The sequence below is a fragment of the Sciurus carolinensis genome, chromosome X (assembly GCF_902686445.1).
Source record: "Sciurus carolinensis chromosome X, mSciCar1.2, whole genome shotgun sequence".
NCBI classification, from domain to species: Eukaryota; Metazoa; Chordata; class Mammalia; order Rodentia; family Sciuridae; genus Sciurus; species Sciurus carolinensis.
The window spans coordinates 109,633,321-109,653,298 of NC_062232.1; the positions used below are offsets into that span (position 1 = coordinate 109,633,321).

The 19,978-nt window shown below is 37.1% G+C and overlaps 1 protein-coding gene across 5 annotated transcripts in view; it reads right to left on the bottom strand.

The window, feature by feature from the left end:
- The window catches only part of Enox2 (ecto-NOX disulfide-thiol exchanger 2), a 333,888-nt gene that overhangs the window by 41,870 nt on the left and 272,040 nt on the right, over positions 1-19,978 (bottom strand). For all 5 annotated transcript variants that reach the window (XM_047536718.1, XM_047536717.1, XM_047536714.1 and 2 more), the window contains 3 exons: positions 17,602-17,814; positions 15,583-15,689; positions 6,534-6,648 (listed from right to left, as the gene is read on the bottom strand). In XM_047536718.1, coding sequence (XP_047392674.1) covers positions 6,534-6,648; positions 15,583-15,689; positions 17,602-17,814 — 435 coding nt within the window. The remainder of the gene's footprint in view (positions 1-6,533; positions 6,649-15,582; positions 15,690-17,601; positions 17,815-19,978) is intronic.

The following is a 19,978-nucleotide window of genomic DNA, read 5'->3' on the forward strand; positions in this document are numbered from 1 at the left end:
ATAGAATGATAGGGGTAGAATGTGAGTTGGACAGTCTTCTCCTGAGTTCCTGTGGAAATTATGAGGGAATGCCCCAGCAAAGATTTGCTTTGTGGTCAGTTCCACTACACTCCTCTTGTCCAGGGTGAGATGGGGATTTTGGTTGCCTTCAGCTAGCAGCAATCCCTCTACAAGTTCCTTCTAGGTGGATTACTGAGAGAACCTGTTTCAGAGATGTTCTCCTAGTTTTATTTGTTACTCCCTATTGGTGGGGAGAAGTTGTGCTGATTTAATTTCTTCTAGAGAAGTTGGCTAGTTTTCTTCTAGAGAAGCTGGCTAGTTGTGGACTACACAAAATGGCTACCCTGCATGGCAGCTATCTGCCTACAAACAGTCCTATAGCTCCACTTCTGGCGTCTGGGGCACGTGGCATGGTAATAGTCTGTCCAAAGGGCTTGAGTAGCTCCATCCCTGTGGCCTTATTTGTTGCATCTCAAGTGGCCCTACTGTTGGCATGTCTCTACTCAATTCCTGCAGCTTTCCTAGGATGATGTCCCACATTACTGGCATTTTCTATTTGGGGTCTCCTCTACAGCTTTGGCTTCTCGCTCAAATCTCCAGAACCTTGCCTTCTCAGGGAGTGCCCATAGGGACTCTGAGCCTCCCACACTTTGCCTGGCTTCTAAGGCCTTCCTTTGAAATCTTGGTGGAAGCCTCCATGACCCCCTAACTCCAGCCTCCTGCAATACTGCAAAACCAACACCATGTGGTTGACAACAAGGTCTGCAGCCATCTTGAGCAACAGCCAAACCTCCAGGGACTCAGGCTGTAGCAGCCTCTAAGTTTCTGGTGGCTGAGAACATTGAGAAACTTCCTAGGCCCCCTTGTGCAAGAAGGATTCCCCACTGGTCTCTTCTCAAGAGAATTTTTACTTTTACTCCATTGAGTCTAGATGGGTGTGGTCTTGCCAGCTCCTGCGATACCCTCAAGCCATCTTTCTTATTATGTCTGGGCAAAGTCTTTAGCATTTCTTTAGTGGCAGTAATGTCTTTAAAAACTGCAACTTCCTTCATCAAAGTTCTACTCCTGCCTTTCAAGTCCAGTTTTTCAAATTTTCTGCTCTGCTTTCTGCTCCTGAACATCACAATAAACTTGGTGAAGAGCCACCAGTTATACCCATGCCACTTCCTGAATGCTATGCTGTCTAGAAATTTCTTCCACCAGATCAAGAAGTCCATCACTTTTAAAATCAGCCTCACAGAAAATGTGAGTACATGGGCAAAATGCAGACAACTTCTCAGTCAGAACATAACATGAATGGCCTCTACTTCAAATTTCAATAAAGTCCTCCTTTTCCTCTTGAGCCCTGTCTTCAGTGTTCACAGTCTTAATGGCATTCTTCTCTTCTTAGCTCCCACCAGAATCATCTATTAAGCTCCATTTACGATAATCTAAAGAATTTCTAGCTTGCACTGCTAAACATCTAAAAATTCCTCCCACCAATTCCAAAGAGCTCATAAAGCTTCTGAACTGCATAGTCAGGTTAGTCACAGCAATGACCTCACTCCTGGTATCATTTTCTGATCTGGTCAGTTGTTTTGCTGCTGTGACTAAAAGAACTAACCACAACAATTTTAGGTGAGAAAAAGTTTATTTGGGGGCTCATGGTTTCAGAGGTCTCAGTCCATAGGAAGCAGAATCCATTCCTTGGGGCTTGAAGTGAGGCTGAACATCATGGAGGAAGAGTGTGGCAGAGGGAGGCAGCTCATGTGGTGATCAGGAGCAGAGAGAAAGAGATCTCCGCCTGCCAGACACAAATATACACCCCAAAGTCATGCCCCCAATGCCACACCTCCTCTGGCCACACCACACCTGCCTTCAGTTACCACTCAATTAATCCCATCAGGTGATTAATTCATGGATTGGTTTAAGGCTTTCATATGCCAATTATTTCTTCCCTGAAACTTATTGCATTTTCTCACATGTAAACTTTTGGGGACACCTCATGTCCAAACCGAAACAGTAACCAAATTTCAAGTCCCTTCAAATCTCAAGTTGTCCAACATTGAGTTTTAGGGTATTCACTCTATCACCCACCTCTCTGGTCTGCTTCATTTCTGGGCTGTGATAGGGCCAAGAGTTCCTGCCTAGATCTGCTCTGTTATCTTTTAAATCCTCTAATTCCTATGTTCACTATTCTTCCTCTCTTTCCTCTCCCTGCAAAGTTCTATATTCACCCCTTTGATCTTCTTTCTTTCTCTTGCCATTCATAATCATTTATTCATATTCTCAGAGCTTCAGTCAAAATCTCAACACCACCTTTTTCTCTTCTTTCTACTTTCTTCAATTCTGACTTGAATACAAATCCTTCCCTTTTCCTATTTTCTATATGAAGTTTATGTCATTATATAGTACAAATCAGTCCCATCCATCAGTCCATTATGTCAGTTCTACTGCTATGGATTGAATTATGTCCCCTCCACTAAAAAGATATATTGAAGCTCTAAGAATGTGATTTTATTTGGGAACAGGGTATTTATAGAGTTAATGAAGTTACAATGAAGTCATTAAGGTGGGTCCTAATTCAATATGATTGATGTTCTTATGGAAAAGAGAAATTTTTGCAGAGACAGAGATGCACACAGGGAAAATGTCATGTGAACACGAAAGCAGAGATTGGGGTATTATTACATCTATATGTCAAAGAATGCCAAGGATTGCTGGAAAATAATCAGAAGCTAGGGGAGAGGCACAGAACAGATTCTCTCTTGCAGCTCTCAGAAGGAACCAACTCTGCTGACACCTTGATCTTGAACTTGTAGCCTTCGAAACTGTGAGACAATAAATATCTGTTGTTTATATCTTCCAGTTTGTGGTACTTTCTCATGGGAGCTTTAGTGAACCAATATACCAAAAATTCCTCAGTTTCCCAAAGAAGAAAACCTACCCATTCCAGGCTCTTTCCTCTTCTTCATCATTTATATCATAATCTTAAGCTAAAGATTTTAGTACATTCTTATAAAAATGACTCCTGGCATCTTTAATCTCATATTCTCCATTGCTTCCTTTTCTTTTACCTTTTTTTTCCCAGTTCCTATAACCATTGCTCTAGTAACAAACTTTATCATTTCACATCTCAATTCCTATAAAAGCTTCTGGCTGGTCTTGCTCCATGTAAAATAGTCTCCTAAAATGTATGATTCATGTTACTTTCATCATGTTAGTGCTATGCTCAAGATGTGCATAGTTTCATATTGCTTACTTTTCTAAAGTAAAGTATGGAGTAAAAATGGGAGATGGAGGATTGGGGAGAAGAATGAGATCAGATACCAAGAGGAAAAAGAACTTTGACTAGAACAATGAAGGCGAATTAGTCCAAATCAACAGTTTCATATTGCTTACTTTGCTAAATCTAAACTTGCCATTCATGGTTCCCCAGAATGTGGGCCCTTATTGTCCACTCAATCTTTTATCCCCTTATACACATCATGCTTATTTCTGCCTTTGAACCCTGCTCTATTAGCCATCCCCCATCAGATGCTTTCTTACCTTTGTTCCTTTCATCCAAACCTGTTTGCTTTTAAGTCCTTGATTGATTTTCACTGTCCGTGACTGCTCTGGCCCACAGTGATATCTCTTGCCCTTGTTGCATGATAATCAGTACTTTTAGGTTAAAACCAAGTGGTATTTCTATTTTTAGTGGATTTACACATATTCACATCTATATTTCCATTGGTTTACAGGACATAGTACTTATTAGCCAAACTCTTAAAGTGAAAATAATGGGAGGTGGAGGATTGGGGAGGAAGAATGAGATCAGATACCAAGGGGAAAAAAAAACTTTGACTAGAACAATAAAGGCAAATTAGTCCAAATCAACATTTTCCAAATATACTTTCTGGACCATCAGCATTTAAATCATTTAGGATGCCTAATAAGACACTGATTCCCAGACACCAATAAAGACCTACTGGATCAGACTCTGCAGCCCAGAAATCTAAAATTTCAAGGGTAATTCAAATGATTCTTACACATACCAATTCTGAGAACCATTAGTTTAATTGAAGAAAGCAGACGATAGATGCTGAAAGGGAACAGCTGTTCTTAGGCTTTACTGAGTATATGTACTTTCCATCATGGTTAACAATAGAATAAAATAATTTCACAATATCATGATTTGCTTTGATGTGATTGTCCGTCTTCAAGCTTTGCTTTGAGCAAAAGAGTTCTTTCTTCCATGGAAAAAGTATTTCAAGTACTACATCACAAAAATGGGCAAGAAAATGTCTGGAGAAGAGAAATTTTTGTGGCACTCCAAGGAAATATAACTGATTTTACTTTTTTGGGAGAAGTAAAATATAACCAGGGACACACTATAGGTTCCTGGAATTCAAATTTAGTAGCATAGAAAGGGAAAACAACAACTCTGAGATCTACTTGCTTAAGCTTTTAATTGGAACCAAACATGTAGCTGATTTAGATAAAAATGGAGAATACTCTCACTGGCTCACATTGAGCAGGATTTCTGCAGTTGAATACTATAGAAGTGAGATAACAGAATTAGATACGATCGAGGGGAAGAAAAATGCACAAAAGTCCTTGAATTAAAATGAATTGAAACCTTCTGGGAGAAAAGCTATTTGGTAAGCTCCATTAAGTCTATTGTAGATAGCTTTATTTGACAAAGCAGCATCCTGGCATGTGGAACAGGAAAGAAAATAGCTATAAGATGATCTGTCGGGGAGTTTCCAGTCTCTAAACGAATAAGATTCTGTGCAGTAGCCAATACAGCTTTTAACTCAAAAGAGATACAGAAGCAAAATGCAATTATATAACCCTAGTAAGTGCATTCAATCTGAATCTCCCACACACCCTCCCCTCCCCCAATAACTCCTCAAACACTGCAATTTATCAAGTGGATGTTCAAACTTATGGTTGCATTTATTTCATAGAAACACTGGTTAAACACTGTATTCAATATTGTGGATACTGAGGTAAAGAAGATTCTATAAGTTAAAGATTAACTAACTATAAAACACCCAAGCTATGCACTTAAATAATTTGAATAGTTCAATTACCATTAAAGTCTTCTGTTTATTTTGGATATAGACTTATAGTACTTATTTGCAGTAATAACTTCACTCTTCTGAAATGCCAACTAACCACTGATCATAAAAAGTTTATTTTAGATAGTAGTTTGTACATTCAGGAATCTAGGAGATGGCAAAAATAGAGGAAATTCAGATGTAATAGCAAATGAATACCTCTTTAAAAGTAGGACTTGCTGTTTTTCTTTCTTTAAGAATTTCTATTCACAGAGTAAAGATTCTAAGACCACTCAAGTGGATATAGTGCTTCTGACTTCAATATACAAGTGCTGGAACCAGAAAACTCAGATTTGAATTATAATCAACCAATCTCTCCTCTCTCTGCTCTCTCACACACATCAGGGGCAGTATATCGCTGAATATCCAATGTCTATCAGAGAGATTCACGTGTAACAGTTATTAGATGAATGAACTCACTTAACCATCACAAAATCCCTGTTAGATGGTTTTTAAAATGTACTGATTACAGTGTTGAAGCCAAGGCTCAGTGGGGGAGAAGTCCCTTTCCTGTCAAGAGAACAGAACTCGAACTAGAACTGAAGTGTTCTAACTAATGCATTTTCCACTGTATATTCCTACGGTGTAACTCCTAAGATTGTCTGAAAAGACTGGTTTTCTGGTGGGTATTTTATATTCCCCCATGATAATCTTCCATCTAGAAAGGTTCATTATGAAACTGAAATGCAGAGTATTATCATATTGTTCAAAAAGTTTGCCCTATGGGTCTCACTGTGGACTCACACCATGGCCTCTGTCTCATAGTAAGGTCCTGACTATATTAGATTAAAGCAAAGCCATTACTCTGACAATTGTGGACTTCTCATTGGTTCCTAGTATACCACCCAGTGACCATAATGGAAGGCAGTAGATATGTAGATTATCATAGGTTACAGATATTTCTCTTGAATTTATAGATTTACTTTTAATTTTGTGGCTTCTTTAACAGAAATATTTAATTTTTAGCAGACACATTTATTAAAAATTATTTATTATTTCTTTTTTGGAGACTTCACCTCAAATTATAAAACCAACTTCTTTTCATAATTTCTTTTGGTGTATGTATTTTGCTAACATTTAAATCTATATCTGTTATTAATTTAAGTGTAAAGTAAAAGTGATGTAGTATTAATGCATGGGCTCTCTCATGCATTCTATTTTAGAACATGTTATTAATAAATCCAAACCAAATATAGAACACTGCTGGCTAAATACTCGGTGCTTCTTGGAAAAGACCACTTTTAATTAGGCATTTCAATAGAAGATGGGGATAAATGAAAACCATAGAAAATTCTGTAGACACAATGGTGATATTTAACTAAAGGTTCCATCAATTATTTCTAGCTGGTGTCCAGTCTGGTGGGTTGATGCCCATATCTTACTTTGTGTTAAAGGTTTTAAAATATTGCCCCTGAAAGATGTTTGCTAAATAAAACAAAATCTTTTTACCTGATTCCTCAGTTTCTTTGGTTTCTGTTGTTTCCTCTATTTCATCATCAGACATTTCCATTTCTTCTTCTCGCCTGATTCCCATTAATTCATCATTGTGAATGTTGCGAATTTCCTAAGGTTAAAAAGTATGTTTTTAAGGTGGGAAAGGCTTAATAATGTTGAGGAAGTGAGCAGAGTTAAAAAATAATATAAAGCAGGCTTTTTTGACATATTTTTAGAAATCTCAATATTCTTTTATGCAAAGGCAAAAGATCATGTTGAGGTTAAACAGTCTCACTAGAGAAAGCATACTTGGGTATACTGTGTCTTGCATTGAACTATCTTTGCAGGCTCAGAGCTCTGACAGTCTGATTCTTATTTAACTCCCATATTAGAAAGTGCTTTTGGCCATGAAAGATTCCTCACCTCTTACTCATGTGGATTTCTGAACTTTTTCTTAAGGGTTCTGCCATTTTCACCTTCCCATGTTGGACACTTTAATTTTGCTGCTTGCCATCCTTTTCCCTCTCCTCTTACAGTTTTACTTGACAGAATTCTTAATTGAAATTTTGAAGTTTTAGAAGTTATAGCAAAAATGAGCTGTCAGGATTAAACTCCTCCCAGACCAACCCTCTCGTAGATGATAACTATAATCTTTGAACAAAACACAAAACAAAAACAAAACCTGTAACTCCTTGATGTCATTGGAGAGTCAATAAAAGCAGGCATACTTTGAAGAGGAGTTGACACTTGGAGGAAGGGAATATCATAGGATGAGTCTCAGTTTTTAAAGGGCCTTTTAGTCTGACAGCAGACCAGAGTTAGCTACTCACAGGATGGCTATATTTGTAATAGACAACTTAGTCTTTGTGATCTAAATAACTCAAGGAGAGAGGTCAGGGCAACAACAGGCACTAAAATGTGAGGGTATTTCAAAAAGGAGACAATGAGAGAGAGAGAAAGAGAAAGAGAGAGAGAGAGGAGAGAGAGAGAGAGAGAGAGAGAGAGAGAGAGAGAGAGAAAGAGAGAGAAAGAAGGAGAATGAAAGATATTGAGCACTTCAAATTCTGTATATGAGGTCTGTTCAAATTTCTGCATGGCCCCCTCATCCGTGAAAGCATAGGAATATTCCACGCAGCATAGCTAAGGATAAAATCTCTAAAATGATATCTGAGTTGCCACCCAAAAGAATTTCCAGCTTGAGTGAACCAAACAAATTGACCATAAAGACAAAACAAGATCAACATTTTTAGAAGGACATAACAGAATCCAGAATCTTTAAAACCTAATATTCATACTTATCCAGGACAATGTCCAAAATACTTGACATACGAAGAACCATGATGAGATGGTCCATTTCCAAGAGGGAAAATAATCAGCAGAGACCAACTTTGAAATGATGCAGATGTGGTAGTAAACAGACAAAAAATTGAATTAAAGCAGCCATTATAACTATGTTCACAGTATAGAGGAAATATGCTCACAATAAATAAAAACAGGCAATCTTGGCAAAAAGTCAGAAATCTTAAAAATGAGTCAAAGGTTCTGGATCAAAGATTCTCATCTGAAAATAAAAAAGCCAGGAGTTATTTGGGTGGAAATTAAAAAAAAAAAATTCTTCCGGGCATGGTGGTGCATACTTGTAATCCCAGTGGCTTGGGAGGTGGAGGCAGGAGGATCCCGAGTTCAAAGCCAGCTTCGGGAAAAGTGAGGTGCTAAGCAACTCGGTGAGACCCTGTCTCTAAATAAAATACAAAATAGGGCTGGGGATGTGGCTCAGTGGTTGCGTGACCCTGATTTCAATCCCTGGAAAAAAAAAATCCTTAAAAAAAGTTTCTCTTCCTTTTCTGATATGTCTTATATTTTCCATGTTTCCTTTACATCATTGAGTATAGATAAACTAGCTGCTTTAACTCCTTGTCTGCCAATGATCACATCTGGGTAATTCTAAAACTGAAAAAATATAATACCCAAAATAAAAATAATTGGATGAGCCTAAAAGTAGAATAGAGATGGCAGAATAGAGAATTTAAACATAGAATGATACTCATACGTTCAATTTTAGGAACAGGAGAAATATATATAGCTAGAAAGATAGATGTAGATATATAACTTTATGATGTATATATATAATTTTTAAATAACAGACCGTCAGAGAGTTGTCTGCTTGCACTGATTACTCAAATGTCTAATCTACATGTAAACCGAATTCCAGAGAGAAGTGAGAAAATGATTTTAAAATATTTGAAGAAATAATGGTTAGCAACTTCTCAAATCTGAGGAAAGACATCAATCTACATATTCAAAGAGATCAGTTAATTCCAAGAAGGACAAACGTGGAGAAAAGCATGTCTAGGAACATCATAGTCAAACTGCAGAAAACTAAAGAAAAGAGAAATTCTTGAAAGCAGTCAAAGGAAAACACAACATTATATAGAGGGGAACAACAATTTCGATTCCTTTCAGAAATGATAAAACCTAGAACTCAGTGGAACATTATCTTAAAGTTTAAATAAAAATAAAAATATTCATTTGTTCAGAATTCTGTATTCAAAGTTTTTTCAAGAATGAAAATGAGATAAATATATTTTTCAGACAAAATTAAATGTAAGAACGTGTCACCAAGAGACCTGTACTATAGGAAATGCTGCAGAAAGTTTCTCATGCTTTAGGGAAGTGCTACCTGATATAAATACCACTCTTCAGGAAAGCATGAGGAATGTTGGAAGTTATCAAAGATCACACTGGAAAAGTCATGTTAGGAAAAGTAAAGATGATAACTGCATTTTGGAGCAGCTTAAAATCATTTAAGGCTACTTAATTCCTGTCAGAGGCCCCTTAGCACTGAGCTGAGAATCCCTTGCCTAGGTTAACCCCTACTAGGCCTCATACAGAAAGAATTCAAAGCAGTCTGGTAAAAATTGCCACCATTTGTGGGGATTATGTGTATTTAAGATGGATTTCTTAATAATTAATGCTGCAGTTAGTCATTATTCCAACTAAGTTCCTTCCTTTTTATTCCTCTGATCAGGAAAAATAATGATTTCTATTTCAAGTAAAGTTTTCATTAAAAATAAATAAGAGGCCCTTTAAAAAGTGAGCAATTCAGTAACATCACTAGTTAAGAAGTAATACAAAAATCAGATGCTAACATAGCATCTCCCATGTACTGCAGAGACATTATTTTAAATAGAATAAAATAATGACCAGCTTGAGGAAAATGAACTTTAAACATTTGTGTCATAAGAGAGATTTACTATGTCTTATTCCAACTCATTGCACAGAAAAAATAAAGGAACTTCTTATTGCTGTGAATTCATTCTATCTCATTCTATCTCAGGAGACTAGATTTCAGTTATCATCAAAGCTGTTGCTGGAAAGGTGATTATAATGAGGTTTGACATTGGCAAATTAAAATATTGTACAGTTTACTGCATGAGGAAAAGTTGTGGCTTTCTAGATGCCTAACAAAATGTAGATTGTCAGAGGGTATAGACAGAGATCAACTCTCAATACACAGATGTCACACAATCTTGGGAATGTTAGTGTTTCTCAGAAGAATAAATTAGGTTCCTTCTAGGGAAATATCCCAGGGCAGGAAAATCTGAGAGCTAAGATACTTTCTGTAGCTGCTCAGCATCCACAAAGCATCTTTTTGCTTCTAGCTAGACAAGAAACCATAATTTCTTCTTAGAAATATAAAAAGTTCAGTAACTATGTGATATGGCTTATCTAGATGCCTTTCACAACTTCAAAACTCCCTAGAAATAAAACTCCCCTAGAAATATAGGCAAATTTTACATAAATGCCACAAAATACTCTAGAAAGAAGAATTACCAGTTGCTTTAGCAGACAATGAAATTAGGGTAAGAAAAAATAAGAGGAAGTTTGCTCTAAGTTGTTCAGTGAAGCAAATTAGCAGAGCTCAGAGTCCTCTACCTACTAGACAACTGTTCCTAGCTATAAAGAAAGAAAGGCTCATAGCATTATTCTTCTATAAATAACCAATACTAAGTCATACAAATGATATAAGAGCAAAGAGAACAGCAGAGGTTATGGGGTACCATACTAAAGTAAAGTTATAGGGAGACTGTACCTCCAGGAAAAGTGAGTGAGATTTTAATTCTTTGAAAACCTTACCTTTACAGTATTTATAGCTGAGATACCCATTTTCTGCACTCTCTGGTTAAATAAGAAAAGATCTGCTTTGGGAAGCAAACCCTAACCAATACCTTCAGAGTGAGGAGTTATATGGTGGCATGTGTCTGGAAAAGGTGCTCTACCTAGATAGGACATAGGTATAGGGAGGGGAAGGATTCTAAGACAGCAAAGGAAATTGCTACCTCCCAGTTTTGCCCCATTACTCATCCTGAAATTTGGATCTAGAGATGAAACCAACAGAGTAGCAATGCCATGTAATAACATTTTTTGACTATTTGAATATGCAAATCTCTACCAGAAATCGACCAAGTCACAACACTGATAGAGTACATCAAATAAAGTAAGATAGCCCTCCTAAAGTTTTTATGCTACTCTACTGCCCACAGTAGATCTTTGCTATCATTTAACAGTGAACTGTTAGTTATTTCTGAAATGACATCATGATATTTTTGCATCTGTTCTAATAGTTATTTTTCAGAAGCTCAGAAATTCATATTGCTCTGCAATGGACAACAAAAAATACTTCTGGATGAAATTAAATTGAAACCTAAGACAGAGGGAAATGTTTGAAAAGAATTACTTTTGCACCAACTGGTGTTTTATGATTTCTTATAAAATAAGCAAATCATAAATAATTACACATCAATTATCTAACAATAGTTTTACAAAAAAGTATGTGGACTTAAATTCATCTTATTTGTATTATATAATACTAACATGATTACCAGAAAAATCAACATTCCTTATTCAATTTGTAACAAGATTCTACTTACCTGGACTTTCGACATTAACAGGAAACTTGGCAGGGAAGGGGTCATGAGGGAATGAAAAGCAGCAGAGGATAGGGAGATGGTTTTCTATACTTATGTAGCAATTTGATTCTGAGATATCATTTAATTCAATGAAGCAAAGCACAAACACAGGTTCTTGATTAATGTCTATTATATGATACATAATGAAAATACAAATTAGGCTGATCCAAATTGGGTTAGTATTTCTTTTGGTGACTGGAAGCTAACAGCCAGTGTTAGTGTAAATGGGTCCTAAAACAAGGGTATGCGGAAGACTGGAATGTCTTTCTGCAAACAGTTCTGCAGAGTTTGGAATGGTAGGCCTGTAAATCTGGAGAGAAAGTTATTTTATCAATCATAGTATTTAATTTTACAAGAACACTAGCAATCATTAGGTCCCTTTTTGTCTGGCCCAGTGGTGTAAAATCTGATATTAGGGAGGATGCAAGAGACTATCTCTCTTCAGTTTCTACTGCCGTGGCTGTAGTTTTATATATATCATCCGAGGTCTAGCTTTTAGTGTAGGCATGCTTCAGAGAAACAAATTTTTTAAAGATTCTGTAGGAAAAAAGAGTTTCAATAACAGTGAGAAAAGTAAAGTCATGTGGGCACTAACTTTCTTTAGGGGGTGGGACTTCAGTCTTTTCTTACTACCCTTTACAATTGTATTGGCAGGAGTCCCACACATATATAAATCAGGAAAGTAAAGACTTATTAGCAAATTAGTTTGCCTGACATATGCTGTCAAAGTTAGTTCTTGAACTCCCCAAGGGTTGGGCCTTTTCCTTCTTCCTCCATACCCTGTCGCTGAGTAGTAAGACATACCCGTCTCTGAGAGTAAGACAGTGTTGGCTGCTGGTAGAAGGATGACAATGAAACAAATAACAGGTACTTTATGACATGAGGAGGTGACTGACTGACTTGTTCCCAAAGGTAACTGGTAAAACAGTTAAGCATCAGAAATTTCTAACATAATGAAATGCCTGACATATAAGTTGTAGCATTAATGCCAAGGTCAACAAAAAGGCAGTCAAGTTGATTATGTCTTTGAAAGGCTCTGGTTTTCCAGTGGGGTGCTGAGATGTGGCCACAATTTAACAGGACAAGTTCTTGACTTTTCCCAGGCTACCTCCTTTCAATCCTCACAGTGGCCTGCTATCAAGTGAAAGTTTTCACAGGTAAAAAACAAAAACAAAAATAATAACACAAACAACAATTTAAAGGCACTGATATAAAGTGGAAGAGATCTTTGTGTTTACGGAATGTAATCAGTGGAAGCTCACCAACTATGTCCCAATTTCAGTAGTAGTTTTCTTACTGAGATTGAGATATTCATGGTGGGCCTTAATTAAATCCAATTTAATAGATAGGAAATATTTCTACAAAGTCTACAAGACACAGCATGAAACTTGTAGCTCTTGGCAAGTCATATTGTCTGTGTACTTTATCCTCATCGCTCTGCCAAGGAAGCTCTACAACAATATAGGCTAACAGTGTGCACAGCTCTCAGTCTTCTTCAGGCCCAGAGAAGTGCCCATCTCACTGGCACAGCTATCTATACTGTGAACCTCATTAAACTCAAGTACATTCCTACCACGTAGGTAGAATTGATGCAACTAATAGATCCCTGACAAATAATATTGATGGAGAATATTTTATTACAATGTAGTTTACAAAAGGGTCATGGCCTAGAGGCCAGTGCTCTAAAAGAGGCTCCCTTCCTTCTATAAAATGGCAATATTGTACTGGCCGGGCTTGCCTTAAAGGGTGGAGCTGGTCAGATAGCTTCTTCTAACATCTAGGAGGCATACAAGTGTATGTGTGTTGAAGGGAAAGAAGAGACTTAATATAAATTGATTTAATCTCAAAATCTGAAAACCAAAATGTTCTAACGTATAAAATGTTTTGAGGGCTGTCATGATGCCATAGTAGAAAATTCCACACCTGACCTCATGTGACAGGTTGCAATCAAAATGCAGGTAAACTATTATATAAAATTACCTTCAGGCTATGTGTATAAAGTGCATATGAAGTATAAATGAATTTTCTATTTAGATTTGGGTCCCATCCCCAGGATATCTCATGTACTCACAAATATCCTCAAATCTGAAAAAAAACTCAAAATATGAAACACTTCTGACTCCAAGCACTTTGGATAAGGGATACTCAACTTGTACCACTTTTCTATAATTAAGACACTGAGCATTTTTCATTCAACCTTTATTCTTCTGAGTTAAAGAGTTCTGGTATTTGAAATTTAGTATACAAAACTCCACTTCTCCTCTTGACCATTTTCATTACCCTTTTAGCTCCCTGAGGGCAAAGTGTTACTTGTTACAATGCCTGAGACAGAGAAAGTATCAGTACACCTTTGAATCACAATGTTGAGTTTTGTTTGTAGAGGGTCAACAACCTGAGTTAGCCCTGAAATTCTAAAATCACTTTGTGTTATAGTAGGAGATTGTTTCCTTTTTTTGCTCCTAATTCTTTTTTAATAAGATACTATTGGCTTTTTATGACTCTACCAAGTCATTGGACAGATGTCTTCAGGGATTTCTCTTTTGAGTGACTCCTATATCCCTTTGCTGTGCCCAAACTGATGACTCAGAGTTGATCAGTTTATGAATGGAGTTTGGCTCATCTTCTTCTAAAGGTTCTTCATGGTTTTTGAACTGTTCCCACAAAAAATGTCTCATGTATTCTCATGAAGGACATAGTGAAGAGATTATTACCTTCATTTTACAATTAGGAATCAAGGGCTCACCTAGGTTAAATCACTTTGCACCAGAGCTCAGAGTGAGAATAATTTCTAGTCCACTTGCTTGTTGTGTACTTTCATGTGAATCACTTAACATTTCTCCATTTCAATTTCCTTCATGTATAACATGGATTCTATACCTACTCATTATCCCTTATCAAGTTGTTAATAATAAGGTGAAATGCTATTTACATTTTCAAACCATTTATATATTTCTTAACTCACTTAATTTTATAAGAGTGATTTCATTATCTCCAATTTATAAGTGGAAAAATAGAGAGTGAGAAAGACTGAATAACTTGTTCAATATGCACAGCTACAAATATATCAGAGCTGAGATATTAATTCATGGTGACTTTAAATCTAATACTCTTTCCACTATACCATGTCTAATGTGAGCCTCACTTAGGTCAGACAATCAATATGAATGTGCCATATAATGCAGATGTTGGGGGTAGGGGATGTCACTCAGTGGTGGAGCACCTGGCTAGCATGAGCAAGGCCCTGAATTTCATCCCCAGTACCACAAAAAAGTAACTGTTTTGTAAATGTTATTTAATTGTTAAAAAATATGACAATCTGCATTGATAGATGCAATGAAATTTACCACACTGGCAAAGAATACCCAGAAATGAAGTTGCTGCATATATAGATTAAAAATAATAGGACTGGGTAAGGAAGCTGTCCATAGGAATTTGAGGCATATATAACACCATTTCCAAAGGTAGATCAGTGAAATCAAACTCCCATCTTGGTTTTTAATCTTGGAATTCAGAATAGCCACCTAATCATATCAGACATAGTCTAGTGTTAAGCTAAAAGTGTTAACTGAGAATTAGCAGAGAGGTTTGTGTCACCCTTAATCTTAATGAGAGTCCTCTCTTACCTTTATATCTGCTACCTCTAAAGATGGCCGAACAGGTTTGATAAGAGAAGCTCAAAATTTTTTTCTAATGTAATATCAGGTAACTTCTAGCCTCAACTGTCAAGACACTCCAATAAATGTAACACAGTCCTAATATTACTAACAGTAGAAGCACAGGTCAGTAATTATTGTTGTGCTCAAGGATAGCTAGTTTAGAGAAGTAAACTTATAATTATCCAGCTACATTTTCACTACTAAGATTTCCAGCCAGCAGAATGCATTCAAGACAACACATGCACATTTATTCCCCTTTTGACAGCAGGTGGTCTGGACACAGTGACAGGCTACAGGACACGTCTTAGTGTTTCATTAGGGCCTTGTTGTGTCCGTGGGAGCTTGGCACTATTTAATTCTGGCTAAATTCCAAATCAATAACTTGTTAAAGAAAGAAACTGTCTCCCTGAGGAACTACCAAAGTAAAAAGTTACCAACCTCAGCTTGTTTGCACCAAACGCTGATGTTTTTACGCTGGGCTTTTGTGAAGTGGTCCCATGCCTTCTGTTTGGAGGCGGAATGGTACACAGCCACTATCTGCTCAACTGCAGCATCAAATCAGCATTTGGATCAGGCCAGAGTATCATCCAGGGATGGCAAAAGAGAGGAGGAGAGAAATAAAAGAGAAGCATAAGGTTTTTTGTGTCTTTTTGTTATAACATTATACCAGGCCATGGCTGAACTTGGAACAGGTTATGTGTGCTGGCTAGAGTACTATAATTTTAAAGTGGGCTCAAAGGAAGAGACATCAATAGATGAAAGAAAAAAGGGAACCCCACAAGATTTGGGGCTAAAGTTTTAATATAAGCAGTGTGTATTTATTCAGACAGGAGAGGTAAGAGAGACAGTAAACATGCTTTAGTTTAGTATACTGACCCTGCATACCATAGAAACAAACTACCAGCAACTTCTACTATTGGGTTCTTTCATTAAGAGCCCTTTTAAATAATCTGGTATGCTTCACTTCAACAGATTTTTTCCTTTCACTATTCTGAGGCATGTTTAACCAGAATCATCAAATCAAAACCTAAGATGGATTGTCTATTTTAAGTCTACCTAGACAGACTTGTCGACTGGAGAAATGTTTTATGGAAGAATATTGTGTAAGTGCAGTCCCAGAGAATATTTTTCAGGGTCTCTTAAAATGTTAAATGAGGAAATATGTACAAATATTCTGGGACTTTATCTTAATCAGTTCAAGAGAGGGGAAGCTTAGATATGATATGACTATTTTGGGAAAAGAAAATCAGGACAAGAGTCCCTGCCAGGCTGGAGTGTTCAGTCACAGTAAGGAAATTCAGAGGTACTAAAGAAAATCCAGAGGTACTGTTTTTTAAAACAGCCCAGTTTGCACTGTCATCTAATGAGTTAAGAATTTATACTCCTATGATGCTTGCTGCTCTTTTCTTCTACTTATTCTGAAGTCCTGAAGACATATGCTTTCACTTTCTGGATTTTATGCCCACATATACTTCCAGAATACAAGTGGAAAATAGAACAATGCCTCCTTAATCCAGATTACCTATGAAGCAAGTATAGCAAGTAAAGTATAGGAAGAGTGGCCATAACTGTTTTAAACTCAAAGTATAAAACTGCACCCTTATTCTTAAGATGAGTATAGTTTCTTACTGAAAATTTATGAATGTATAATGTTATAATATTATGAACAAAAAGTGACTTGAGAATTGATCTGTTTTATCTCATTTAGGAATAAATAGGTTTAAAGAGGCACTTCTTTTTGAAAATGGCCATTTCAATGACTTTTCAATCTGTCATAGTGTCTATCATATTCAGAAAAGGTAATGGAAGAAAGGAAACTAAATACAAAACACAGAAGTAGCAAATTTGGTTTTTATTCAATCACATCTTAAGAATTATGTTTAGCACTAAAAGGTCCTAATAAGCTTATTAAAACAATGATAATGATGCAAATCTTAAGAAAAACAGTTTCAAAATGCTGACACATGACTACTACTCAGGAGACTGACGAAGGAAGATCACAAGTTCTCAGCTAACCTCAGGAACTTAGTGAGACCAAGTCTCGAAATAAAAATTTTAAAAAGGGCTGGGGATGTAGCTCAGTGGTAAAGTGCCCCTGAGTTTAATCCCCAGAATACCCCCTGAAAAATGCTGATGCTATATCCTAATTTCAGCAATAAAATATCCCCCTTCACTGAGGCTTGGTACTATAAAGTACAGAAAGTGTCCTAAGTATCAGTATTTCTAAGGATCTGAAGTAGATACACCAGAGGAAATGAAAATAGGAGATGCTCACATGTATCCTGTGAAACTAGAGCTTTGGCATTTGGCAATACAAAGAGAGCATGAGGCAATGAGGAAAGTAGCCTTGCTCCTTAACACAGGATGGCTCTGTAGGTCTGGGCTCCCATGAGAGCAAGTGGTAACTAAGTGAAGCACCCTCTCACCCTTTCAAAAGAATTCTTAACTTCCACTCACATTGAATGAGAATTCCAGAAAGGGCCTGCTTGAACTTCTCCTTTGCTTCTTCCATATCTTTCTCATGGGCAGCTTTCTCGTTCACCAGGCGGCGGACATGGCTGTTGGCTGACTGGATCATGGAGTAGAAGTTGTTGGCACTGCGGCGGTTCACCTCTCCTCGCTCTATCCAGGTGAGCAAGGTCTGCACAGCTTCTGAGAATTTGGAATCATCTGGAAAAATGAGTTTTATTTTAGAACTACCAAATGCAACCAAATATCTGTCAAAATATTTTCCCAACATGCTGGCAAGGAGGTCATCATGGCTTTTGGGCAGTTATGGTTTAGTAAATTGCTGAATATGAGGAGCCATGCATACACACATGTGCACTGCATACAAAGGGCATGCAGAAGTAATAATAGCCTGTTAGATTGATTGTAGTTTATTTCAGAAACATAATCGTTTGTTGTTTTCTTAACAAAATTTTTCCACACTGGGGGTGTAGCTCAGTGGCAAAGTGCAAGCATGCTTGAGGCCCTGGGTTTGATCCCCAGCACATAACATTTTCTACACCAATATATTGTAAATTTCTTAACCTTTCAGATAGTGTGTGTGTGTGTGTGTGTGTGTGTGTGTGTGTGTGTGTTATGTCTGCATGCTTGCATTAGAGAGGAGGGGAATGAGAATGAGTGATGAGTTAGCAGTGAGGCATCTTCAGAATTCTACAATCCTGTGTTTTAACAAGGAAAAATAAACTTGAGTCCTAAGTTTAACTTGATTTTGACATTAACTTTGCCCAGGATCCATGGAATTACAGTGTTGAAAGAGCCTTAGGAAAGAGTTAAATGGGTAATTCTTTAGGTATAAACACATCTTTGACCTTTTATAACATCACTCCTGCATGCAATCCACAGCTGTAGGCCTTCCACTCAGTCCTAGTCACAATGTATTTTGATGCAGTTCATTTTATTTCTGAAGTTCTTCACATCCTTTTTCTCTTGCTGGAGGAATCCTTCTAGGACATGTCTGCAGCTAGTTAGGAGTTATTCTCTGACGTTAAGATATTAGCACACTCCTCCAAAGCTTCTGGTTCAGTTCCCTGAAAGCCACTTATGCATTCTGCTGTTACAGACTCCTGAGAGGGAAAGTACATTAGCATCCCACTGAAGCCCATTCTAGGGTTTCACATCCCTCTCTGACCAGAAATCCTTCTGTTAAGTATCTCTCACTGCAATTTGAACTTCTTGCCTCTTGCTCTTTTATTCATTGCAGACATATAATAGGAGGTGAGCCTTCCCTTTATAGAAGCTTTTCATTTCATTACTTGGATACAGTCTTGATGTTGATGCTCAATTTTTTGTTTCTCTTGAGGGCCACACTACCAGAAAATTCTTTCTTTTTGTATGTTTGTTTTTCGCTGAAACTGACTTGTTTGGTATCATGCGAATAGGCAAGTCTTGGAGGTGGTATCTTATCAATGTCTTTAGCCTTTTCAGTTTTTTAAAATGTACCATTATTTCTGTGTCCCAATTCTAGACTCTGTATTTTCTACTTTTCCTTTGCAAGAAGTTGAAATCAACCCAAAGAGAACTGTTTGACTTCTTAAAAGTGTGAGTCCCTTAGATTATGCCATGTAAACAAGTTTGGTGAGTGAGACCTATTTGGAGAGCAGAATTAGGAGGATCTTGCTGAGCTGAGAGCACAAGAAGGAAAGCAAACTCATACTATTAGAGCTGGGTCGGAGTCACTGATAAGATCAATGGGACACCAGCATTCGTTCAATAAAATCAACTATACTCAGAAAATGAGAGACTGGTTTAAGCTACTAAGGTAAGAGAGCAGGCAGGGTAATTAATGTTAAATTAGCAAAATGGCTTTGAGAATCAAGCAAGAGGAACACGAATCAAAACTAAAGGAAAAACAATCTGACTTAGTAATGTCTAGAAGTCTCCATAGTCTCTGTGTGAAATAAATTGGCTTTTTTAAGTGGTTAAGAAAGTCATCCTTTAGTCATTTGTGGCTAAGTCTTTGAGTAATCTAAGAAAAATGTACACTGTGACTACTTTCTGGGCCTTCACTTTTTCATCTTTAAAATGAGGATTTTTACCAGGGTTTTTCAGGGTCATATCAAGCTCTGTCATGCTGATTCACTCATTTGATTTAGAATTCAAACCTTGTATCTACTATAAAAGAGGGCATGTACAGGTTCCCAGTGATGAATCACTCCTAATTTCCTCTCATGTGGAAAGTAGGAAAACCTATTTCTTCTTAGTCATCTAATGCCTACAGGGAAAAATACCATCCCTTGAGACAATGAAGGAGCAGAGACATAGGTGGCATGGACAAATTTCCTGGATCTTGAATTACTAGGTATAGCTCTCTATCAGCAAGGCTCCA